Raw genomic sequence first — 27,556 nt, forward strand, 5'->3', positions numbered from 1 at the left:
CTGTTTTGGTCCAAAATCAAATTAAAGAGATAAATAACTGTATTGTGCAAAATATTTTTTAAAAAGTCAAGACAATTTAGGTCTTTTTAACATAACACATACATGTAAAAAAACATTTCAGAGCTCAGATTTTGAGTTAAATTTAGCTGCAGATTATAATCTTTTAAAGTATACCATAGTATGTTAAGAAGCAATACATTTTAAAACTTAAGCTAGTTTTAAAATCATCTCTCTTCTATAACCTCTGTATGTACAGCTAAGAAGAGGTTCAAATTGCGAACCACTAAGAACTTAATCAGTAAACTGCCCATTTATCAGTCTGAATAAATATCTGAAACTAACAATACTGTAAATCAACCACAGTTAAAGAAAAAACTTAAAAGAAACCTGGCCATTACACATATACAACATTACATAAAATACCTTAAATGATATGATTTCCATTCAGGCTGGAATACAGTACTACATGAAAGGCTTTTAAAGAACCTCTTTCTAATCACACCCAGCACTCTAAACCTGGGCAACATAAAATCACCCTCCACTGGGATGTTGGAGTCACACACAATTACCACTCTCAGCTGTCATCTTTCTTTCTTTTTACTAGTTTGTATCAGTGCCAAATAATTTCAAGGTCTCTCACTTCTTTCAAGAAATGCTAGATACTTTTATATTTTCTCAGAAAAGGTAGCATAAGAACCATGCCAAAACAAAAGCAGGCCATAGTAGTTGGCATCATATTCACAATGGCCAAATTTTAGCATTGTAAGGGTGACACCATAAATTCCAAATAATCATAATTAAAATAAAGCATTTCATACCACTCCCCACACCAAAGAAAAAACACAAAACCAAAAAACACGGTAGTGATGGTAGGTCTGTTAAAAGCAAACTATGATCCAGAAGAGAGCTAAAAACCAAGTTGTTACTGCTAAGTCTTGGAGAACTAAAGTAGAACTTAAGCAGACGTTTTTAACCTGAGGACATAACTCTATGGTAGGCTTTGGAAGAGGGAGATAATGTTGTGTCCAAGAAGCCTCTGAAATTGCATGCAAAACCTTATGTGTGCTCATATAGTTCTGACCACCTCCTCAATGGGATTTGAGGTAAGGACTAACCAAGAAATTATTAATATATTGTAAGAAAACTTCTACTCAGCTTACTGACAAGATCTGGCATACAATCAAATATTACTGTCATTTTTTTTTTTTAATTTTTATTAGTTGGAGGATAATTACTTTACAATATTGTAGTGGTTTTTGTCATACATTGACATGAATCAGCCATGGATTTACATGTGTTCGCCATCCCGATCCCCACTCCCACCTCCCTCTCTACCCGATCCCTCTGGGTCTTCCCAGTGCACCAGGCCCGAGCACTTGTCTCATTTAAAAATCTTTTTACAATAAGAAAAGTCAAACAAACATCATAGGCACCGAAATTATAGTAATCCAATAAATAGGAAGATAAGTCATTTACTCTGGGTTTCATGTTTTTCTTTTCTCAAAGACTAGGAGTGTTAAGTGATCATATGGAGTTTTCAAATGTTAACCTTAAAGCTAACTTTAAATTAGATAATAATCCCATAATCAGAATATCACTTGAATTAAAGTAGACACTGGCTGTGTGGAACTAATATTTTAGACTTACTAAAATTTTTATTTCAATGATTAATCATTCATAACTTCATTCATGAGGAGTTGGTGAGTAAAAACATATAAGTCTAATACACATACCATATCCATTATTTTTGCCAAATCATTGCTTTCATGTTTCTGAGGGCATTACTTCTCAGGTGCTCTTTTGCTTAAGCAATGTTGTAAAAAATAATTTCATAACATTCTACCTCTACTTAATTTCTATTCCTTACCTAAAATTTCCCACTTACAAGTGATACATCATTTCTAAAAGGAAAATAATCCAATAGGAAAAATTTTGAGTCAAAATCATAAATAATTTAGTGCTTGAGTAAAAAGAACTCTAGAGGATACAAAAATCATATAATGAAGGTGAAGGAAAGAGATATGCACAAATTTGAAAAATGAAAGTAAAACATCAAATGCAATAAAAAGTCAGTTGTAAGACAGTAAGAGATAATTTTAAAGCAGGCACAGGTTTGTAAAGTCTTGGGAAATAAAATTCATACATGTCTTTCAAGGCAGGTAGAATCTGTAGAGATGGAAAAATAACTACACTTAAGGTAACAAAAGATAGTTAACAAAAGCTAAAAAGCACACGACAGAGGATGAGATGGTTGGATGGCATCACTGACTCAATGGACGTGAGTCTGAGTAAACTCCAGGAGTTGGTGATGGACAGGGAAGCCTGGCGTGCTGCAGTCCATGGAGTCGCAAAGAGTCGGACATGACTGAACGACTGAACTGAACTGAACTGAAAAAGCACAAAGAATATTCTTGGACATGCAATCTGACTACAGTTTGAATGGTCTAATAGCAAGAGAAGAATTTAAACTATTTTCCTGTATTCTTTCCAATCAACTTCTCTTAAGGAAACAATAGCTGTAAAAACTCTTAAAATATGTCCATTTCTCCATGTTCAATGGATGTTTTGTCCATTGGATGTGTTATACCTAAATAGATTAAATTCCACCCCCCCCAGATGTGACAGCACATAGTCTAAGGAAGGTTTTATCCAATTTCAATATGAAGTAAATTAAGTTATATAATAGTCATTATTTTAATAATGTTCAGCAGTTTGTCTGTCTTTTTAATCTAGAAACCCAGATAGAGAAAGTACTATATTCTGGAAGTCTTAAGATCTGGCCTGGCATTTATTTTGCATTATATCTCAGAATATGGGCTTCCCTGGCGGCTCAGATGTTAAAGAATCTGCCTACAATGCAGGAAACCCGAGTTCAACCCCTGGGTCAGGAAGATTCCCTGGAGAAGGAAATGGCAACCCACTCCCGTATTCTTGCCTGGAGAATTCAATGGACAGCGGAACCAGCAGGCTACAGTCCAAGGGGTTGCAAAGAGCTGGACATGACTGAGTGACCAACACTTTCACTTTTCATACCTGAGGTATGAATAAACTAAAACAATGTATCAATCTAGCTTCCCATGCAGATATAATGTCTTCCCAGGTGGCACTAGTGGTAAAGAACCCATTGGCCAATGCAGCAGACATACAGGACATGGGTTCGATCCCTGGGTCAGGAAGATCCCCTGGAGGAGGGCATGGCTACCCACTCCACTATTTTTGCCTGGAAAATTCACAAGGACAGAGGAGCCTGGTGGGCTACAGTCCACGGGTTCACAAAGAGTCAGACACAACTGAAGCAACCTAGCACACACCACTAAATTACTGCTCTGTTTCATGAAGATTCAGCAATGTTTCCTACAAACCTAACTAAATATTAAGCAGTAGGCCATGTTTATCAGTAAGTGGAATATATGAAGAATACCAGATTTTGAAATAATGTTAATTCTAATTCCAACAAACTGAAGTGAAATCCCAAGGCAGTAATTACTGCATGAAATTAACCCAAATAACTACTAAGAAGTGGATATATTTTAAAACAAGTTAGCCAAAAATTATAGCACAGCTATAAGAAAATACAGCAGAAGATGTAATAACCTGGCAGGAAGTAAGCAAAACTGGACTGTACTTTTTAATTAAAAGATCTAAGCTGGAGATTAAAGATAAGTAAAAACAGTGAAAGACTTGAAAATACAGGATACAAATCAAATAGTAATCTTTTGGGGTATACTATGGGAAAGAGAGCCATAGGTTCTTGACTGGCAATGTGAAAACGACATCAGAGCAAGCATGATAGCAACAACCATAGACTGCATTTTTTAAAATTTCATTTAAACTCAAAACATTCTGAAGAAAACAGGTTGGATATTATTATCCCAATTTTTTGCAGATGGAGCAACTGAGGCTTAGGAAGGTTAAATGATTTACCTAAGACTCATAGTTAATAAATAGTGAAATATGGGATTTTTCAACCTAGTTCACAAGTTCTTTTCATAGTATCAGTGTTTCAAGTCAGCATTGGCAATATCATTATGAAATGTGAAAGAACTGTACAGTAATATGAGGAATCCTTTCATAACTCTGGTATTCTATGAATTTTTCAAAGGCAAGGAAGACATCTTGTTCACACTTTAACCCATAAGAATCCAGCATAGTGCTCGGCACAAAACATGTGCTCAGTACAGCAGCTATGGAAAACAGTGTGGAGATTTCTTAAAAAACTGGAAATAGAACTGCCATATGACCCAGCAATCCCACTTCTGGGCATACACACTGAGGAAACCAGATCTGAAAGAGACACGTGCACCCCAATGTTCATTGCAGCACTGTTTATAATAGCCAGGACATGGAAGCAACCTAGATGCCCATCAGCAGATGAATGGATAAGGAAGCTGTGGTACATATACACCATGGAATATTACTCAGCTGTTAAAAAGAATTCATTTGAACCAGTCCTAATGAGATGGATGAAACTGGAGCCCCTTATACAGAGTGAAGTAAGCCAGAAAGATAAAGAACATTACAGCAACTAACGCATATATATGGAATTTAGAAAGATGGTAACGATAACCCTATATGCAAAACAGAAAAAGAGACACAGAAATACAGAAAGACTTTTGAACTCTGTGGGAGAAGGTGAGGGTGGGATGTTTCAAAAGAACAGCATGTATACTATCTATGGTGAAACAGATCCCAGCCCAGGTGGGATGCATGGGACAAGTGCTCGGGCCTGGTACACTGGGAAGACCCAGAGGAATCGGGTGGAGAGGGAGGTGGGAGGGGGGATCGGGATGGGGAATAAGTGTAAATCTATGGCTGATTCATATCAATGTATGACAAAACCCACTGAAATGTTGTGAAGTAATTAGCCTCCAACTAATAAAAAAATTAAAAAAAAAAAAACATGTGCTCCATGTTTAATGGAGTGAATGATTAATTATAATAACCATAACAGACCATATTATAATGTGTCTGTTGAATGAAATCCTACTATCTTAGATCTAATATTTGATTTGTGGTCAGAATTTGCATAACAAGTATTATTATCATGGGTCCTAGTACAAACACTTAATATCCATTCTGTTCCTCGATGTCATACTAATTTCAGCTATATTTTAAGTATATATTTGATATCCTACAATATATTTTAACTTCAATTTGTAACTCAGGTCACTGACTTCAGATGCATTATGTACTAAGTTAAATCACCACAAAACGATATCTGCTTCAATGTCCTTTTGACTTAGTTATATTTTGTCAAGAAATGGAATCTTCACTTTAGTTACTGAGATAAGCTGAAGGGTCAATTTCACAGTAAGTTCAATTCCTTATTATATAAAAATAACTTGACAGATTAATCAACTAGGATAAATTTTAAGCCAATCATATCAGTTTCATAGTACCTGATGATATATTAACCCTGAAACATAAATTTAGTTATTTAACTAAAGCAACAATTCAATTTCTAAAATCACAATCAGAAATTCTAGCTTTCAGTTTTTCAGGGAGCCCATTATCCATTATTTCATATAGAAACATACATTTTTTAAGCCAGAGGAAAAACCTGGAAGACCATGCTCACTGTTTCTCAATGCTATTCTTCAGGCTTTTATTTAAATCTAACTGCCTTCTCCTTCCATGAAATCTTATATTTAACAAATACATATATACTGTTTATCTATCTAAGACTAAATGCATGTGTGTATATGTGCGTGCGCACACACACACAATATTTTTCACCCTTAGAAACCAACTTTTGTCACCTATAAAACTGAGTATCATCTCACTTTTTTTAGGTGAGGACACTGAAGTCCAGAAATACCACCTATTTCCCTAAAGCAACATGAAAGCTTCTTTTTAAAGGCACAAACAAGTTAAAAATTATTGGTGAACTAAGAGACAAACTACCAATTATCTAGATACCAATTATACATTCAATTTGACTAATATCTTTTGGCTATTCCTATTTTCACAAGAAGATAGGCAAGGCATGTAACCTAAATCAATTCTATATTCTTTTAAGCAACTCATTTTATAGAAGTGGAAATAAACTAATTCTTCTATATTAAAACAATGTTATCCCATACATTAAGCTCTACCTATTGTCTTTATTTATTTTTTTTTTTTATGTGAAAACCTCACACTGGAAGGATGCACGGGGCGCCAGAGGATGGAGAAGAGAGATGGACAGACACTAGATGCTTCTGAAAGGGAAAGAACCCAAGAAGTTATACTAATGGTGAAAAGATACAAGCCCTAAGAATTTGGCCTAAGTAAAGAAAAAATTAGAGTGATAACTGACATAACTGAAAAGAAATGAGTAAATCCAGAGATCTGGTTGGAGACTTTTACATACTCCTCTTGGAAACCTATGGCTTAAGCACACAAAAAGCAAAAAAAACAAAGATAAAGAGATTTATTAAGGTTAAACTAATAAACACATGCAGAATTCACCCAACAGAGAACACACATCCTTTTTGAGTGCACATAGATCGTTCACAAAAATTAAACATGCACCAGGCCATAAAGAAAGACTCAGTAAATGCCAGAGAGTCAACACCCTACAAACCATGGTGAGACCATGACATAATAAATTTTTAAAATATTAACAAAAATATCACTTGTAAATCCAATATATCTGGGAACTTAAAAAACATTCTATTGATCCTTGTTAAAGAAAAAATCATAAGGGAGATTTTTCAATGTTCAGAGGACATAGTAAAATCACTATCTGTCAAAATTTATGGGACACAAAAAATTCCTCTTCCAATAATGGAGGAGTAGCTAGTATTGGACCAACCCTCCAAATTTAAAATATATATCTTTTCATCTGAAGACACCTAGGAGAGACTAAAAGCAGGCAGAAACTGGAGAGACTCAGAGACTTAGAAGGTCAAAGTACTGGGTGAGTTTCTGAGTTTTTTTTTTTTTTTTTCTTCATAGTTTTTTTTCTTTTTTTTTTTTTTTTTGCCTAAGGCAGAACCCAGTCAGAATCAGGGAGCAATTAATACTCAGATAGAAATCTGTAGTTTGCTGGTTGTAGAATCAGAGGACAGAGTGTGGGTGACCACACCATCGAGAAAATGAAGGAGGAAACCCCCAAAAGGAGAAAGTCGAGAGCTAAAGTCTCAATTCTGTGTGTAGTTTTCTTTTTTTTCTTTTTTTTTTTTTTATTATTATTACTACCTATTGTCTTTAAAACAACTTCTTCAAAATCTTTATTTACAAAAACAGAATTCAGAATAATAATTTAAAAAAATATTCAGGAACACATATTTAGAATTAAAATTCAAGTCTTAAAAAAAATAACTTACTATGTTAGAATAAATTATTTTGAAATGAAAATGCCTATTTATTTTCCTTCTAATCCCTGGACATATTTTTATCTTAAGATTATTTTAAACTAAACAATTAGCATTATTAATATTCTTACCAGTTCTGTCATAGGACTCATGACATGTACGTGCAATTTCCGCCCCCAGCTCTAAATAATGTCCAGCTTTATCCATTCTGGAACCATCTGCTCCTAGTACAAACATTCCCCCAGCAAAGCAGGCCAAATGCCCCATTTTCTTTTCCAAGTGTCCATTCTTCCATTCTCCAATAAAGGTAAGACCTCCACGAGACTTCCTAATAAGATGTTTTTCTATAGCCTATGAGAAAGAGTAGATATTCAAAATTTTAGAGGCAAAGTGTTAGTATTCAGATTTACTACATCCTTCTGGCACAAAACCTTGGTAAGACGATATTCTACAAAGCAGTAACTATCCTGAACTGAAAGACTTAACTTACAATAATTAAGTTTGGGAATGAACAATCAAGTTACATATAATATTAAACAAGTATTTCATTCACTACTATAATGAGACAAGGTGGGAGAGAGGAGACTGCCCTGAAGATTACCTTTCAACATAACATTTCCCGTATTACTGTTTTTCTACTTCTTGCTCTAAAGGAAATGCATAATAACCAGTCAGTTGAGGTCAGGATGACAAGTTACAACTCAGAGACCCTGCTAATTTATTTTCTATTTCATACAACCAAAAGTGAATAGGAAGAACAACACTCAAGTTAAACAGAAAAATATGATTTTGATAATTAGTTAAAATGGCTTCTTTTTCATATAACTGTTCAAGTATTTTAAGAAGGCTTAGTAGGTGAAATATCTTAATGTTATAAAACTTAGAAAAATAAATTGAAAGTTCAAACATAATTCCTTAGTCCCTTACTTCACAAACTTAGGCATTTGTTTTGGAGGCTGTGCCATGGTTAAGAGAGGCCATGAGATAATATCAATTTTATCCATTCTCCTAAAATGTCAATTTTACTTCTTCTGAAATGTCAACTTTACTTAAAGGAATGGGAATGATGAGAGAAATCTTTACTAAACCTGAATATAACACAAAGTAAAATCCATAACTACACAATTTTTAAAAAGAAAGCTAAGATGTAAGATCCAGGGATATGGATACCTGTAAGCGTAGAGGAAGGCCAGATGAGGATGGAATAATTTAAATACACTAGTTTAGAAAGACAAATTTACAAATGATTTATCTTAAATTAGAATCAATCTTAAAAATTCATAATCATTCCTACCTCTTCCATGCATACAACATGTCATTTATTTTACTATCTGTATATACTCTGTCTTCTAACATAATTCTGTTATCAAAGATAATTAACATTGCAAAAACTGCATACATGTCTCAAAATGAAAGTTAGCTAATTGGTTACTTAAACACTCTTATAGGTGCCCATTTTCGACCTAAGGACTAATAAAAACAGGATACAGAAAACAAATATAGAAATAAAATTAGGACACATAACTTATATAGCAGATGATTCATGGAAAATAAATTTTAATTTATGAGATTAAGTTTCAAAACAGGCATCATGCTTTTCAGAGTATTAATATATATCATTTTAAAACAATGACAAGTATGTTCTTTTCCCTATAGGAAAAATTATTAAAAATAAAAGGGAAAATGTTTTCAGATTTACATTATTACAAGAAAGTAGCAAACTATGAAGAAAAAAATGATTACACAATATACATGTCACACTTTATCAAAAATAAAAATATTAAATACACTCATTTATCAAATACTTACTGAATACCTATTGTTTCAGGTCATGCAAGACAATAATAAATAAATTAGTCTGTCTTCAAAGAAGCTACAATCTAGTGGGAATGAGACGTGTGGCTATTTTCAACACTGTGATACTAAAAATGCTACATTCTTCCTAGATAGTAACTTTTCCTGCATCATAAAAATTTCTAGGTTTAAAGTTTAATAACAGAATAAAATTCTCCAACTTTTCAAAATCTAAGTCTTCATAAAGAATTTTAGAAGTCACCTACTATTCCTGATTATAATTTAGTTCATTTTCTTAGTCAACACACTCCTTCAAGAAACATTTATACATATGGTAGGCAAACCAGTACAATGAAACATGTTAGTTCAACTCCTGTGCATTTTCATAAAACTACAGAGATTAGTTCCTTAAAAAGTGAGAATATATATAGGTAAAAAGATCCTTGGTTTAACCTAAAGACAAAAGAACTATAACTCTGAGTACGGGTCATTGACTAGAGTCAGAATGGTGTTGTTATATATAAAATATACAACTTCAAAAAGTGATTAAATTATTAAAGGAATATGGGTTTATACTAGATCAGAAGCAAATAATTTACAAAGTGCCTAACACTTGGAAATACCACATATAAGTGTTTCCAAGAATGAAATGTCGCAATTTTAAATGGCCACAACACTGTAGCACAAGGTTACATAAATATAAAACAATACAGAATAGTGGTTAAGAGTAGACAGTAGACAGTAGACTAGACAGCTCTGGACCTAGACTGTTCAGAGATGGGTTCCATCACTAACTAAGCTATGCAAGTTCTACTTCTCTGCACTTAAGAGGTCTCATGAGTAAAACGGTAGAGAAGATTAAATGATTTCACCTAAGTAAAAGGAATCAGAACAGTGCAAATACTGTAAAATGTAAAAAATACTATGAAAGTGTTTTGTCTTTACATTTCACCTATAAGGCTCTTGATGTGTAGGTTTAATTGGTCATTTCAAAATAGAAATGCTTATGGAAAAGTATGTTAAGTCAGAAGTTTTTCCAGGCTCTGCAGAAAATAGCTACAAATAATTGAAATAAATTTTCATACATAAATATGCTACATTAAATTCTTCAACAATTACTTTAAAGTGCTACAATAAAGGAAAACAATATATGGTTATTATATTGGAATACTAACAAACTCTAAGTGAATGTAAATAATAAAATATATACAGAATGTTCATCAATTTCTATCAAATACATATTTGAGATGTTAAGCAGGTAAATGTTCCAATAATAATTACCTCAATAGCATCATCATACATTTTTCTGGCTTCATGGTCTGTTTTATCTGACATCAACCATGCTTTTAGTAAGTACTCATAAAAACTGTCTCCTAGCCCGCCAACTGATGTGTGATCTGCAACAGAAAAGAAAAGGATGGAGGTGGAAGAAAGAGAAGACAGAGGACAAAAAAATAATACTTTTTAATTATAATGACTATATTATGTATCAGTAATTTAAACATTATATTGACAGCCCTATTGCCAACATACTTCAAATTTAATCCAGTAGGAGGATACCATAATCACTCTTCTCTACATCTGAACCCAATTTTCTAGAAAATCTTTTTCTGCTTGATGTGAAAGTAGTCTTTTTCAAGTATTGATGAGTACGTGGAAATAACACCAGTGATGGGAATGTATATCCACTTTGGAAAACAATTTGGCAGTTTCTTTAAAAGATAAACATATATACCTACCATAAAATACAAATACTCCACTCTTGGTTTACTCATGAGAAAAAAAGGACATACATCCACTCGAAGGCTTGTGTGTTCACAGCACTTTATTTGTAACAGCCCCAAAGTGAAAATAAGCCAAATGTCCATGAACAGGTGAATGGATAAACAAATTGTGGTATTCCACAAAGTGGGATTATACTAAGAACAATACACACAATATGGATGAAGCTCAAAATAATTATGCTGAGTTACAGCATCTCACACGCTAGTAAAGTAATGCTCAAAATTCTCCAAGCCAGGCTTCAGCAATACGTGAACCGTGAGCTTCCAGATGTTCAAGCTGGTTTTAGAAAAGGCAGAGGAACCAGAGATCAAATTGCCAACATTAGCTGGATCATCGAAAAAGCAAGAGAGTTCCAGGAAAACGTGTATTTCTGCTTTATTGACTATGCCAAAGCCTTTGACTGTGTGGATCACAATAAACTATGGAAAATTCTGAAAGAGATGGGAATACCAGACCACCTGACCTGCCTCTTGAGAAACCTATATGCAGGTCAGGAAGCAACAGTTAGAACTGGACATGGAACAACAGACTGGTTCCAAATAAGAAAAGGAGTACACCAAGGCTGTATATTGTCACCCTGCTTATTTAACTTATATGCAGAGTACATCATGAGAAATGCTGGGCTGGATGAAGCACAAGCAGGAATCAAGACTGCCGGGAGAAATATCAATAACCTCAGATATGCAGATGACACCACCCTTATGGCAGAAAGTGAAGAGGAACTAAAAAGCGTCTTGATGAAAGTGAAAGAGGAGAGTGAAAAAATTGGCTTAAGGCTCAACATTCAGAAAACTAAGATCATGGCATCTGGTCTCATCACTTCATGGAAAACAGATGGGGAAACAGTGTCAGACTTTATGTTTTTGGGCTCCAAAATCACTGCAGATGGTGATTGCAGCCATGAAATTAAAAGACGCTTACTCCTTGGAAGGAAAGTTATGACCAACCTAGACAGCATATTAAAAGCAGAGACATCACTTTGCCAACAAAGGTCCGTCTAGTCAAGGCTATGGTTTTTCCAGTGGTCATGTATGGAGGTGAGAGTTGGACTGTGAAGAAAGCTGAACGCTGAAAAATTAATGCTTTTGAACTGTGGTGTTGGAGAAGACTCTTGAGAGTCCCTTGGACTGCAAGGAGATCCAACCAGTCCATCCTGAAGGAGATCAGTCCTGGGTGTTCATTGGAAGGACTGATGCTGAGGCTGAAACTCATACTTTAGCCACCTCATGCGAAGAGCTGACTCATTGGAAAAGACCCTGATGCTGGGAGGGATTGGGGGCAGGAGGAGAAGGGGATGACAGAGGATGAGATGGCTGGATGGGATCACTGACTCGATGGACATGAGTTTGAGTAAATTCCGGGAGTTGGTGATGGACAGGGAGGCCTGGCATGCTGCGATTCATGGGGTCGCAAAGAGTTGGACACAACTGAGCCACTGAACTGAACTGAACTGAAAGGAACCAGAAAAAATAAGAGTACATATAAAGGATTGCATTGATATAAGATTCTAAAAAATACAAACCTATCTATAATGATAGAAAGCAGATCACTGGTTGCTTGAGAAAGGAGTGAGAAGGGGAGTAAGGAAAAAAAATCATAAAGGGGTTACGAGGAAGTCTTTTGGGGTAAACATATGTTCACTCTTTTGATTGTAGTGATAGTTTACATAAGTATATACTTATTTTAAAGCTTATTGAACTGCATACTTCAAACACATACAGCTTATTCTATATCAACTTTACCTTAATAAAACTGTTTTTACAAAATCAAGTAAACAAAATAAAAAGGATATTTGGAATCAGTCCAAACCGATCAGTAACATCAACAAACTTAATTTGTTTCAATTCATCTTTTAAAATAAACTGAGACTCACTCTGGATTTTTTAAAATTCTATCTTCTTAATCTACATAAATAGTTTTTATTAAAGACACACATAAATACTAAAATTGTGCAGGAAATTAAAAAGAAATGGTGAAAAGACAGATGAGGATGGATAGGAGCTTTATACAGAAGACTTAAGGAGAGTAAAGAAAAAGAATGTAAACTGATCAAAGTTAGAGCTGTCAGGGGTACTGGTGATCCAGTTAGAATTGGAAATTATAAATTTGTTGTCATCTTAGTCACTCAGTTGTGTCCGACTCTTTGCAAGTCCGCCAGGTTCCTCTGTACATGGGATTTTCCAGGCAAGAATACTGGAGTGGGTTGCCATTTCCTTCTCCAGGGGATCTTCCTGACCCAGGGATCGAACCCAGGTCTCCTGCACTGCAGGCAGATTCTTTACTGTCCGAGCCATTAGGGCCCAGGTTTGTTATAAATTTGTAGTGACTTTAACCTTTATTATTGATGATTTTCACCAGCAATGCTCAGCTGACAATGGATGAATGGAAAAGGTACATGGCTGGGTTGATACAAGCATTGGATTTGTAGGACAGGTAACACAGAAGACTAAAGGTACTGGAGTATTCTCACACTGGTTCAGATACTATGTAGTCTAGGCTGCATAGGAAAGGAAGCAACAGGTGATCTTTACTCCACTGTTCACCTATTGCACCCAGCCAGTAAAAACATCAGCCCACCTGAGAGTCTATTTTATTCTTATCCCCAAATTCACAATTTTCACCATCAATGAGAACCTCAGCACTGCTTGTCAAGTTTTCTATGACCCCTTGATTTGTGCTCTTTCCCATTCCCTAAAGCAGAGATTTTAAATCTCTTTTTCAAAAGACCTCTAAGGGACTTCCCTGGCAGTCTAGTGGTTAACAATCTGCTTTGCAATGCAGGGGATGTGCATTTGATTCCTGGTTGTGGAACTAAGATCCACGTGCCACGGAGCAACTAGGCCTGTGTGCTGCAACTACTGAGCCTGTGTGTTCTAGAGCTCACGTGCCACACAACTAGAGAGTCCATGCTCTGCAATGAAGATGCTGTAACTAAGACCCAACATGAAAAATTAAATAAAGAATAATAATAATTAAAACCTCTACAGCTCTATCTCTTCCTTAATCTCAGTAAACAACCAAAACTTCAAATTCATAGAAAAACTACAGATCACGGACCCCAAAAATGCATCTTTCAACTATCTGTACCCCCATCTATCAATTTATCTGTTTCTTTTGCCTGTTAAAGAGGAAAAAGTGTTCCTTCTCTGCTGTATACACTCTGCCTAGCTCTGAACACTAACCACTTCTGTTTCCTTTTCAGGAGTCTCTCTCTTGGTTTATCTTTAACTTCTCCCTGTCAACTGAAACTACCTCTTATTATTAACACCTTAAAATAATCTAATCTTTCCTGACTCTACCATAATCTTTTGGTTTGATATTTATCAGGTATTTACTGAAAGGATGAAGAGAAAGAAATCATGGATGAAGTCTAGATTTCTTGCCAGTGCAAATGAGTGAACCAACAGTGGGGCGCTCTTCCCTGAAACTGGGAATACTAGAGGGGGAAATGACTTAAAGTGGGAGGAGTCTGAATCTTGGGCATGATGAATCTGAGGGACTAAATGGATATCTAAATGGGTATAACAAACATGGAAATCCAGAGAGATAAGTTGGCAGTATACCTTTGGGAGTTATAAAATTGGGATTTATAAAAATGTATCTGAGCCATCGTGGAGTTCACTCAGACAGCATGTAAGACATGATCAAAGGACACAAATGGTCCTTTGGAACATCACAGTTATAAAAGTAATTAAGATAATATGTAGGGCATTTAAAAATTTTGCACTTTGGCCTCACACATATATTTCTCAATATACTGTAGATCTAAGGATTAACAAATGAGCAGGAGAAGAAAACATAAAAAGACTAAAGTAGATGAAATAATAAGAAAAACCTTGGAAAGGTAAATGTCTTGTCATCACAATTTAGAGGCAATGATTTTCAGATAGGTGAATTACTGCCAGGGTTTACAGATTTAGTTACAGGTTAGTTACTTAGGTTATAGGATGCAGTCCCGTCCTGCCTAACAGGTTCTCATCAGCTCTTCTAGAATGTTATGTTTATATATTCAATAAATAAATACACAGCAGAAGCCTGAGATCCTTGGTTAACTATGGAATTTATCACCCAGTAGTCTGACTTTATTTGAACCACTAACCCATGCCCGCCTTGGTGTCAAATTTGATGTACCATGTCACTCCATGATCCTTTTGAAATTCAGAAATTGATAACACATTAGAAAGTAGAAAGTACTACTAAATACCAATGGTTACATGTCTTAACATGTCATAAAGTTAACGAGGTTCTAAGAAGCTAATTCTTGAAGTGTTCTTATAAGAAATTCTAGAATAAACATATCTGTATCATATGCTATATAGTTTATGAAGTATTTTTAAATATATTCATTATCTCATAAATATGACTCACTTAACTGTCTTAATAAAATAAGTACAAATAACAGATGAAGGAACAAAGGCATGAGGTTAATTAACTTATCTAAATTATTAGGCAGAAAAACCTGGATTAGTCTTTCAACTCCAAATATTATACCCATTCTTACTTTTTTCATATTTTAAATCAGTAGTATGAAATTTAATGAATCAGTAATGATGTTTCCTATATCTTCTTCACTTAAGTCATTCAATGGCATAGGTTAAGTAGTGTACTTAGAAAACTAGTGAAAAAATGAAGCAAAAAAAAACAGGTATTAATGATGTGCCTTTAAATCTAGGTTGCTTACTACATTCTTTTATATCTGTTGCTAAGTACTTTTCCTGAAGGTAATTACCATAATTCTTCTCTGTGATTGCTGTGTGCATGTCACAGACATTATCATTACTCTAATTATAATACAGTTAGCCAAAGCTGAATTGTTACATTTCAGCTCAATTCACTGTTTGTTTTGCAGACTATTTATAGTTATGACAGATGCATACTGTTCAAAGATAATAATGGAATTTGATATACTTTTCAGAAGCTGATATGAAATATACAGAAATACGAAAAGGAACAAATTGGACAATTTAATAAGGACTGCAGCTGCTAAAGGGATATCAGGGTAGCTCCCCTAAAATTTTAAAGACCTCTTGCCAAAACAACCAGTGAATAGCTCTTTTTATAACATTCTCAAAATTAATAACTGCTGCGGGTGAAGAAATTCTAAAGAAGTAATCTGGATTCGTTTTGTGGGAAAAAAAACAAGTATGAATAAAATAATTTTTTTTACTGCAATTTTTACTGTGGTAAAATATATGCATATAACATGAATGTTGCCATTTTTACCATTTTTAAGTGGCATTAATTACATTCACAACGTGGTACATTGTCATCATTTCCAAAACTTTCTCATCACCCCAAACAGAAACGCTGCACCTATTAAGCAATAACTCCATTCTCCTCTCAACCAAGCCCCTGGTAACCCCCAATACACTTTCTGTCTCTCTAAATTTGACTAGCTATTTGATATAACTGGAATTATATAATATGTCATTTTGCAACTGGCTTTCCTTTTAGAATAATATTTTCAAGGTTCATCTATGTTGTACCATGTATAAGAACTTCATTCCTTTTACAGCTAAAAAACATACCACTGTATGTATAGACCACATTTTATTTATCCATTTGAAGGATGCGGACACGACTGAGAGACTTCACTTTCACTTTTCTTGTTTCCACCAGTATTGTGAATAATGTTGCCGTGAACATTGGCATGCAAATATCTCTCTGTGTCTTTGCTTTCAAATCTTTTGGGTATATACCTAGCAGTTGAATTGCTCGATCATATGGAATTTTATGTTTAACTTTGTGTGAAACCACCAAACTGTTTTTCACAGTGGCTATACCATTTTACATTCCCACTAGTAGTATGAAACGGTCCCAATTTTTCCACATTCTCACCAACACTTATTATCTGTCCTTTTGATTACAATCTTCCTAGTAGGTGTGAAGTGACATCTCATTATGCTTTGATTTGCATTTTCCTAATGAATAATGATGTTGAGCATTTTTTTCATGTGTTTGTTTTCCATTTGAATATCTTCTTTGGAAAAAACTCTATTCAAGTTCTTTATCTACTTTTTAATTGAGCGTTTGTCTTTTTGCTGTTGAGTTTGAAGCTGAGTTTGAGAAGCTCTTTATACATTCTGGATATTAAACCCTTATCAGATATATGGTTTGCAAGTATTATTTATTTGCAAATAAATTCTCATTCTGTCGGTTGCCTTTCAATCTCAAAACAATATCCTTTGATGTACAAATGTTTCTAACTTTAATGAAATCCAATTTATTTTTTCTATTGTTGCTTGTACTTTTGAAGAAGTCACTGCCAAATCCAAGGTCATGAAGATTTGTCCTTCTAGAGTTTTACAGTTTTGGTTCTTAAATTTAGGGCCTTTGATGCATTTTGACTTAATTTTTGAATCTGGTATAAAGTAAGTGCCCAACTCCATTCTTTTTCATGTGGCTATCCAGTTTTCACAACACCATTTGACGAAAAGAAAGAGTTACAATTTTAATTAAGATGTCATCAATAAGATACTATTGGTCATTTGAAAGGCTGGCAATTCTCAAACAGTGGTTTATTTTTTCCGTATTCTAAGATTTTGGTGTGCAAGATAGCATCTTCTTCTTATTTAAAAATGCTTTTAATTTTACTTCAAAAGTAACAGATATCCATTATCAGATTAGGTTAACGGAGGTAAACAAAATTAGAAAATAAAAACAAACATTCAGAAAAAAAAAACACAAGGGACAATCTGGTTCCTATTCTTGTGGTGTTTGTTTTCTCTCTTTTCCTAAATAGCTTTCTGCTGCTGCTGCTGCCAAGTCGCTTCAGTCATGTCCAACTCTGCGACCCCATAGACGGCAGCCCACCAGGCTCCCCTGTCCACAGGATTCTCCAGGCAAGAATACTGGAGTGGGTAAATCCATGGCTGATTCATATCAATGTATGACAAAACCCACTGGAAAAAAAAAAAATTAAAAAAAAAAAAAAAAAAAGAATACTGGAGTGGGTTGCCATTTCCTTTTCCCAAATATCTTTCCAGATACTTCATATTTATCTATGTCAAGTATTCTAATAACATAACTTTTAATGTCTATATAGTGTATCACACCTGGAGGGACTATAACTTAACCAAATCTCTTTCACAAGAGGTTTAAAAACTGCACTGTTCAATGTGGTAGGCTCTAGTCACAAATAGCTAATTAAATAGAACATTTTCTTCATCACAGAAAGTTCCATTGAACAGGAGTGCTTTAGAATGTTTCCAAATTATCCCTATTATATGTGTGTGTGTGTGTGTGTGTATACACACACACAGGTCTGAAAATTTTTTGGAATAAATGCCTAGCAATGAGTCACTGCTTCAAAGGTCATACGAATTTTCATATTTTCTGAAGCACTGGATATACTGGGATGTGTCCATTCTGTTTATCAATTTAGTAGAAAAAAAACAGCATCTTCTGTTTAAAAGCTTCATTGATTTGATTAGGGACACAGTAAAGTGGAAAGACAGCAACAAAGGTCTCTGATGACCAATCTACGGAGATGCTACAAATATGGTACTAAACATAGTAGTCTTTCACACATTCTACTAAAGTAGCACAGAAGGAGTGCATTGTCTCCATGTGTCACGTATCTTCGTTAGCACCACTCTTAGGATTAAATGTGAACATCTGTGTACTGTCCATTTGTGTTTTGCTCTTTCATAAACTAACTACAAGAGATTACTTTCATGTTTTTCATGAAAACTTTATTTAATGTTTTTAAAAAATCAGTTCCTTCAAAGATCAGTTCTAAAACTCTAATGAGCTATCATCACCCCCTTCCCAAACAAAACACAGTCTCCTGAGACAGAGGAAATCACTTCTACCACAGTTTCACCTAACAACTGGTACTTTTCCTCTACTACAACATTTATTTCATTATATAAACCCTGCCTGCTAGCCTGAGAGCTGCCTGAATTCAAAGTCCTATATATTCTTCCCCAGTCTCCAGTCTCATCCAAGAGCCTGGTAAATAACAGACACTGATGCTGTTGTCCACTTAGTCATGTCCGACTCTGTGTGACCCCATGGACTGAAGCACACCAGGCTTCCCTGTCCTTCACCGTCTCCCAGAGCTTGCTCAAACTCATGTCCATTGAGTCGGTGATGCCGTCCAACCATCTCATCCTCTGTCACCCCCCTCTCCTCCTGCCTTCAATCTTTCCAGCATCAGGGTCTTTCCTAATGAGTTGGCTCATTGCATTAGGTGGTCAAAGTACTGGAGCTTCAGCTTCAGCATCAGTCCTTCCAATGAATATTCAGGACTGATTTCCTTTAGGATGGACTGATTTGATCTCCTTGCAGTCCAAGGGACTCTTAAGACTCTTCTCTAACACCACTGTTCAAAAGCATCAATTCTTCGGCACTCAGCCTTCTTTATGGCCCATGTCTCACATCCATACAGGACGACCAGAAAAACCATAGCTTTGAATACATGGACCTTTGTTGGCAAAGTAATGTCTCTGCTTTGTAATATGCTGTCTAGGTTTGTCACAGACGCTTGCTTTTCTTCCAAGGAGCAAGCGGCTTGTAATTTCAAGGCTGCAGTCACCATCTGCAGTGATTTTGGAGCCCAAGAAAATAAAGTCTGTCACTGTTACCTTTTAAAATGAATGATCAGAAGTGGCTTGTCCCAGAGCAATCACACTATTTTCCAATCATTTAACACACTCAACTCTTCTTCACTTTACTTAACTAAATACTTATCTCAAGCAATGCTCTTATTTATACCAAGATATAGTTTACAAATAAGGGCTTAAAAATATAACCCTTTGCAAATGCCACACTATATTTTAGCAAAGTACTTACACAAACATGAAATAAAATACTCTTGTGAGATGGGGTATTAATATTTCCATTTGAAACATATAAAAACTAAAACTACAAGAGATGAGAAACTTGCCAAAGGTTACAGGACTAGCAGATCCTAGCAGGGTTATATACAATCTGGGGTTTCTAATAGTACATGTAGTGTACTTATCACTACATCAAGCACAAGTTTTCAGACTATCTTTCAACAGAGCATCGGTTGTAATAGAAATACTTACATTGACCCCAGCGACCTGTTCTTGGGTTCAAATAATTTGGATAAAGACCATTTGGACGATCCATTCTCTGAAGCAGTTTCCGAATGTGCATGACCTAAGCAAAATAAAGAATGCAATCATGAAAAAAAATAACTAAAGTTTTATATTAATCTGGGCTTTGTTTTTTTCCCTCACTCAGAACCTACACTCCTACCCCCCACTGTGTGTGTGTGAGATGATAAGAAAAGGTTTCTCTTTTAAATGACTCATTATTTTTTATAAGAGAGAATATGAGCATTATTTAAAAATAATAAATAAGCAACAATAAAGCACAAAGAAAAGGGCATAGAAACCAATTTTAATTTCAACATTCTACGCTCCAGAAATAGTCATCAGGAACATCACTGGTAAACATTATTCTAGACCTATTCAGTATGTACATAACTAAATGTTAAGAACAGAAACAATTTCATAAAAATATAATCATAACAGAACATTTGTAATAAAAAGTATGAAGCTACTCTGAAGTTAATAGATGAAGTAAAACTAAATTGCTGAACTTTAAATATTGATCCCATAAGAGACATCCCTAAATTCCTAGAATTCCTAAACTTCCAACTCCTAAAAGATATCCCTGAAGTTAACGGGGGGAAATCAAGGAACATATTAAGAAGCTGGAGGCTTTCCCAGGGACTTCATTTTGATTCATCTCTAGATTGGATGATAGATTTTTTAGATGCTTAAAAAAATTTTTTTTAAAGCACAAACATGTCCTTTCTTGTATTCTTATTTCAGAATGTTATCATCACATCTGAACGATAACCTAGTTGGCATAAATGACTTGAGTAAACATTTTTTTATTCACAGGACCTTATACATACACTTCACTATCTTCTGAACTTGAGCATAGCACTAACCCTTTTAACTCACAGTTTCCAATCTTCTTTTATTCAGCTGGATTCTGTCATCACGGAGTTTTAGGAATTGGCTCAGGGAAGCTTACTACTTGTATTCTTGCATGTTGAGACCACATCTATGTACAACAACCTCAATCTGAATAATTGCACGAAGCAGGTTTAGTCGGTTCTCTCGCCTTCTGAGAATTATGTGTACATTGAATCCCCTCAGCTTCTTTTCCACGTCTACATTTCCTTTGTAAACCTTTTTATCTATCTTAATTTCCATGTTCACTAGCTTGTCTCCATTTTGTCTTCCAAGTCCCTCACTATATTTTGAATGCTTTCTTTGTATTGTTTCCATTTTGTCCTTCATTTTGACTATAATTTTTTCTTATACTCTATTACTGATATGGCATCTTATTATCTCTAAGCACCTATATCTCTTTTTATATTCTGGTTTCACATAAATGAGAGCTTCATTATCTTCTCTTTCATGCTGATGCTTGGTCAGGTCTTCAATTGCTATTTTCTGATAAATATCTTTTGGCGATCATTTATTTTTCACATTCCTTCCCTTTTTTTCTGGTAATATTACTGTATAAATTCTACATGTGTTCTTTGTTGATGACTTATTACTATTTTTCTTGAACCAGCAATTCAGAAGGGTTTTGACATAAAAGGTAAGTAAAGTCCAGATGTAAATGTGGTTTCTTAAGCCTCTGTTTCTCATCAAGCAACTGAAACCAGCAATGCAGCACTAGAGAATCATTGTCACTCATGACTCTTCTGTCACTAAAGTGTACAAGTACAAATACAGCTTGTCAGTGAGATCCTTAACTGAACTGCTTTTCTAGCTTCTCAACACATCATATTTAGTGGGGTCCAAAAGAAGAGTCTACCATCACTCTGTAATCTGTTCCCACTGCTACTAATGAGGATTTGGTTTTGTACCTCGAGGTATCACTTACTTTAAAGAATTGCTCTATGAGCTTTTATTTTTGAAATCTATAGCCACCAATATCCTCTCCTCTGTTATCCAAACAGCACTCTGACCTTGATTGCTTATGCCAACCTTTCTTCCTATTTTGTTACATGAAATATCAAGTATCTCAATTTTGTTAAAAACAAGTTAATAGTTCCATTTCTCCTTCTGTTGTTTTTAGGTGATTTTGGTTAAGATTTCTCCACTTAAGAAATATTATATGCTAAATTATCTGTTTTACAAATTTATCATCTTTTTAGTCTCTTTATGTTTTTCCTTATTTTCACAATGATTATCTCTTGCCTTTATTTCATGCCAGTAATTCGTTTTCAACTATGTACAGGTTACTTGTTATTTTTCATTTGTTTTACAGAAATATGTAAGGTCTCAAGTTGCTTTTTTAGCTCTACTATCTTACTGTATTATTTTGTTTTTTGGTTTTGAGTTTTAATTTTACTGAATTCAATCTCAATTACAGTGTGAACTGCTCATAGACTTACAAAATTTCAAACTGGGTTCTCTGTCAGTCTCTTACATGCTATTTACCACCCTGCTTTTGTTTCCTGCAGTATGTCTGCATAATTGCCATGCTTTCTCTTTCATCTTGCTCACGTTTAACTGGGTCAACTCTGACCTGAGCTTCGGATTGATACAGTGAAGCTGAACTGTCCTCAAACTCCTTCCTATTGTGTGTACGTGGTGGGGGGTGGGGCAGGGGGGATGTGTATCTCCCCTCCAGGATACACTAAGATTTGGAATACTAGTGTACTAGCTCATTTCCTGAAGCCTGTGTGCTCACGGAAGACGGAAGGTGAGAACATATGTGGAGCTGTGGGCAGCTGTATTCTGTGGCACTGGTCTCCCTTGTAAGATTAATAGGGAATATCAGGAATCTACTGACTTTCTTTCTCTGCCCAGTAAGGATTCAGCATAAGGCAAGAGACAGACTTAAGATATCACAGCAGAAATCTTCTGTTTTTTTATGGCTATCACATGTTTATGACATAAGGTTTCAGCCTTTCCTTCTTTCATTGTTACTGATTAATTTTTGCTGGTCTTTACTATTTTTCTTGTTATTGCTAATTTAATCAAGAAAGGGAAAATTCTGTGATTTGGCTCCCTTTTGCTAACTTCACCTGAAAATTCTTCTAACTGATAAAATATTTCATACACAGAAAGGAATATATAGAGATTCTACTCATACTTAATTTAAGAAATACAATACAACATAACCTTTGCTATTCTGTTTACCATTACACTTTCACATATCACTGACTTTTTCCGAGATGTGGTCACAGTCTTGAATTTTACGTTTGTTGTTATCTTGATTCTATTAAAATCACTTTGAATCCCTAAACAATATTCTGTTCAGCTCTGCTTCTTTTGAACTTTTTAAGAATTGTATTATATATATTCTTTTGATTGATGAATGTGACCATAATTAATTTATTTTCACTGCTGTATTGAAGCTTATCATATAAACTGCTAATACAAACAATGATTTTATATGTATGATGTAAATGTACATATCGAAGATTGGAATTATTGGGCCACAGAGTATATGTATTTTCAGCTTTACTAGATTTTGTATTTTAAATTTAAGTCTTTAATGCTCCTAGAATTGTTATAATCTACAAAGGTACCATTGTCACACTTCCACATATATGTGGGGCTGTCTAAGGGCTATTTATTCTGTTTATCAGTTTTACTTGTCTCTATGCACCAACACTAATATTGGTAGTGTTGATAACTGAGTAATACAAATCCATCCACCATGTTTTTCTTCAGAAGTATTCTGAATGTTTCTCTCTTGTTTAAATTCTAGAAATGTCTAGTCAAGTTCTAAAAAAAAAAAAAAGCACCAAGTAACTGACTGGCATTGAGTTGAGGCTATAGATAAATCTGGAGGTAACTGAAATTTGAATATAATGAATATAATACATCTCTCCATTTACTTAGGGCCAACTCAATGTCATTTAGTAGTTCTGAACTTTGCTTATTTGTTGTTAGATTTACTTGTGGAAAACTTATACTTTTGTTCCTACTACATAAGATATGCTTTTATAAGTGATACATTTTTGCCTGCTGCAGCTGGTATAGAGAGATACTACTGATTTTTAATATGTATGTTGATCTTTTGGCTTCCCAGGTGGCACTAGTGGTAAAGAAACCACCTGCCAATGAAAATGATACAAGAAAGTGAAGTGAAGTTGCTCAGTCATGTCTGACTCTGTGACTTCATGGACTACACAGTCCTTGGTATTCTGCGGTGGGTAGCCTTTCCCTTCTCCAGGGGATCTTCCCAACCCAACCCAGGGATCAAACCCAGGTTTCCCGCATTGCAGGTGGATTCTTTACCAGCTGAGCCACAAGGGAAGCCCAAGAATACTGGAGTGGGTAACCAATCCCTTTTCCAGGGGATCTTCCCAACCCAGGAATCGAACCAGAGTCTCCTGCATTGCAGGTGGATTCTTTACCAACTGAGCTATCAGGGGGAGATATAGGAGACACAGGTTTAATCCGTGGGTTGGGAAGATCCCCTAGAGGAGGAAATGGCAACCCATTCCACTGTTCTTGCCTGGAGAAGCCCATGGACACAGGAACCTGGCGGGCTACAATCCATAAGGTCGCAAAGAGTCAGACACAACTGAAGCGACTGAACACAGCACATCATGCTGATCTTTCATTCAAACTATAAATTAAGCTCTTGTTTAATAATTTAAATGTGAAAGTGAAAGTCTTAGTTGCTCAGTCATGTCTGACTCTTGCAATCTCATGGACTGTAGCCCGCAAGGTTCCTCTGATTATCTTAATATTTTACGTAATCATTTAATCTGTGAGTAGTTACTGTTTTCTTTCTTCCTTTTCAATCTTTACCTTTCTGTTCGCTTTGTCCTATTTTACCATACTGACTAGGAACTTCAGCACAATGCTAAATAGAAACTATAATGTAATTTCTTGAAAACCTACTAGTGATTATATCTTCTCAGATAACAGAAAATATATCAAATCTGTTCTAAATATACATTTCTTTACATAATTTTTAAAAAGGCAAATATTTTCTAAGCATTAATCAAATCTTTGGGGGTAAAACCTAAAGGATTCTCTTATAACAAAGAAAAGAAAGCAAGAAAACTAACCTTTTTGTAGTAAATTGGGTTTCCTGTCAAGTAGCTGAGGTGGACAAACTCCATATGTAGTGTGCCAAATTCAGCAAGAATGCTGCTACCTGCAGATGCCCAGCCCCAGTTTCGCCCTACTCCACTGAATGAAACAAAAGGTAAAAGGAGACAGAATTGGGAAAAGACCAAAACATTTTTTAACGAGTATATAACTTTTAAATAACTCTCTCAGAAATTATTATCGCAAACACAATAGATTATTGTACCTAAAATCTTACTATTTTAAAATTATTTTGAATAGAATATTCACATGTCCTAAAAATAAAAACAATGTAAAAAGTATATGTTAAGTATTTCACCCCACTCTCATCTCTGTTCCCCTTACAGGCCCCAAATATAATCATTCATTAGCTTCTTATGTGTTAGCATAGAAATTTCTATACATAAATAAGCAATCCAAATACATATTCTTCTTTTCCCTCCTTTCTTAAAATACAGCAAAGTATACTTACTGCTCTGTAAGTTAGATTTTAACTATTAAGAAGTACCTCAGTAGGCTTTCCAAAGTTTATAAACAACTTTCTTATATTTTTTACTTACAAATGCATAGAATTCCATGATATTGATTTTCAATTGAAATGTCTCATTCACACAAAAACGTGTGACAGCATTCTAAGTTGTTTTAAACCTTGAAAGTACAACTCACATTTATTGTGCTGGGACCAATGATGTCACAGTATTATGACAAAGAACTGTCTTGCCTCTACTGCTGATAGTGTATGAAAACTACTACATTATACAGACAGATATACTCTAATCAATCCTCTATTAGTGGTCCTCTGGCACATTTCTAGTATTTTGCTATTATGAAAACTGTTATAGTGAATAATCTTGGGTGCACTTCATTTGTGCAGGTATATTTCTAGGATATCTTCTTTTTTTTTTCCAGGGTGCCTTATAAATTTTTTACTGGAAGCTAAACTATATAAATGAAAAGTACAGACTCTATGGATGTTATCCTCTTTCTCAGAAGGTTAAGCTTGCTCTGAAACATAGATCGAGTACAGGCAGATAACCTTGGCTCTGAGCTTTGTTAAGGGTTAAAACTATTCTAGTTTTACCTGTACTTCCAGGAAGTGGCCCTATAGGATCTTAGCTGAAAGCCTGGGGTGTTTACCAAGGGCCCTTCACCATGGCAGCTTCAAATACTAACTCTGTCTCCTCAGTACCATGTAGTTGCCAGTACCATATAGTTGTTAAATTTTCTTCTTTATATCTACTTGTATACTGGCAATTCAATATGCTATGTTGTATTTATCCGTGTTGAGAAAACATTAAAATAGGTATCAAGATACCTATAAAATAGGTATCAGGATACCACTACCTTGCTTAAAGTTCTTTAATTTTCTGATTCTATTTTTGTACTGTTTTTGAAATTATGAAAGGCAAATACCACTAACAGATTTTTTTGAAGCCAGACATGAAAATCAAAGAAGAAATATGGATACAGTAACTATGTAGGAAAGTCATTCATTTCACAAATATAAAGTACCTACTCTTATCTGGGAGATATAACAGTGAACTCAGAGGGTAAAGCGGCTGTCTGCAATGTGGGAGACCTGGGTTCGACCCCTAGGTTGGGACGATTCCCCTGGAGAAGGAAATGGTAACCCACTCCAGTATTCTTGCCTGGAAAATCCCATGGACAGAGGAGCCTGGTTGGCTACAGGCCATGGGGTCGCAAAGAGTCGGACACGACTAAGCAACTTCTCTCTTCTCTAACATGTAACATTCCTGTTCCCATAATAAATGATAATTGTTATGAAGAAAATTAAACATAGAATACTTAGTTGAATAGAATACTGAGTACTAGTGATAGAGGATGAGTTCAAAGACTTTATGTATAATGTTCAAAGAGTTTCTAAAATGACACAATTTAAACTTGAGAACTGAATGATGAGAAGGAGCCAGTGATGAATACATCTGGAAGAAAATTCTCAGTAGAGGAAACAGCAATTGGAATGGCCCTGAGGAAAAAAGTTGGTTAGTGTAGCTAGACTGATTTCCTGAAGGAAATCAACCCTAAATATTCAATGCAAGGTCTGTTGCTGAAACTGAAGCTCCAATACTTTGGCCACCTAATGCAAAGAGCCAACTCACTGGAAAAGACCCTGATTCTGGGAAATATTTAAGGCCAAAGGAGAAGTGGGTGGCAGAGGTTGAAATAGATAGCATCACCAACTCAGTGGACATGAATTTAAGCAAATTCCAGAAGATAATGGAGGACAGAGGAGCCTGGCGTGCTACACTCCATGAGGTCACAAAGAGTTGGCTGAACAACAATAACAATGTAGTTTGGCTGGAGCTCAGGAAGGGGAAATGGTGATATAGGATGAGGTTAGAGAGCTGGGTATAATCTAGACTGTGTAGAAATTCTGTTGGCTATGGTGAAATTTAAAATTTAAGTATGAAGGAACATCATATAGAATTTTAATGAATGTAACATAATATTTAAAGGATGAAAGCATACCATTTAGAAAGATTACCTAGGCGTCAGCAAGGTGGATGGATTATAGTGCAGTCAAGTATAAATACAAAATCTCATTTCCATGTTAAAAACTTTCTATCTCATAAAGTCCCAAATGAAAGCTTCATTCATAGT

At 35.1% G+C, this 27,556-nt stretch overlaps 1 protein-coding gene across 1 annotated transcript in view; it reads right to left on the reverse strand.

Annotated features, from left to right (window-relative positions):
- The window catches only part of MAN1A2 (mannosidase alpha class 1A member 2), a 153,632-nt gene that overhangs the window by 33,729 nt on the left and 92,347 nt on the right, over positions 1-27,556 (reverse strand). The window contains exons 7-10 of the mRNA XM_043459678.1: positions 24,913-25,036; positions 19,913-20,006; positions 10,374-10,489; positions 7,430-7,649 (exon numbers count right to left, since the gene is read on the reverse strand). Of these exons, the coding sequence (XP_043315613.1) occupies positions 7,430-7,649; positions 10,374-10,489; positions 19,913-20,006; positions 24,913-25,036 (554 nt within the window). The remainder of the gene's footprint in view (positions 1-7,429; positions 7,650-10,373; positions 10,490-19,912; positions 20,007-24,912; positions 25,037-27,556) is intronic.

The sequence above is a fragment of the Cervus canadensis genome, chromosome 2, assembly GCF_019320065.1.
Source record: "Cervus canadensis isolate Bull #8, Minnesota chromosome 2, ASM1932006v1, whole genome shotgun sequence".
Lineage (NCBI taxonomy): Eukaryota > Metazoa > Chordata > Mammalia > Artiodactyla > Cervidae > Cervus > Cervus canadensis.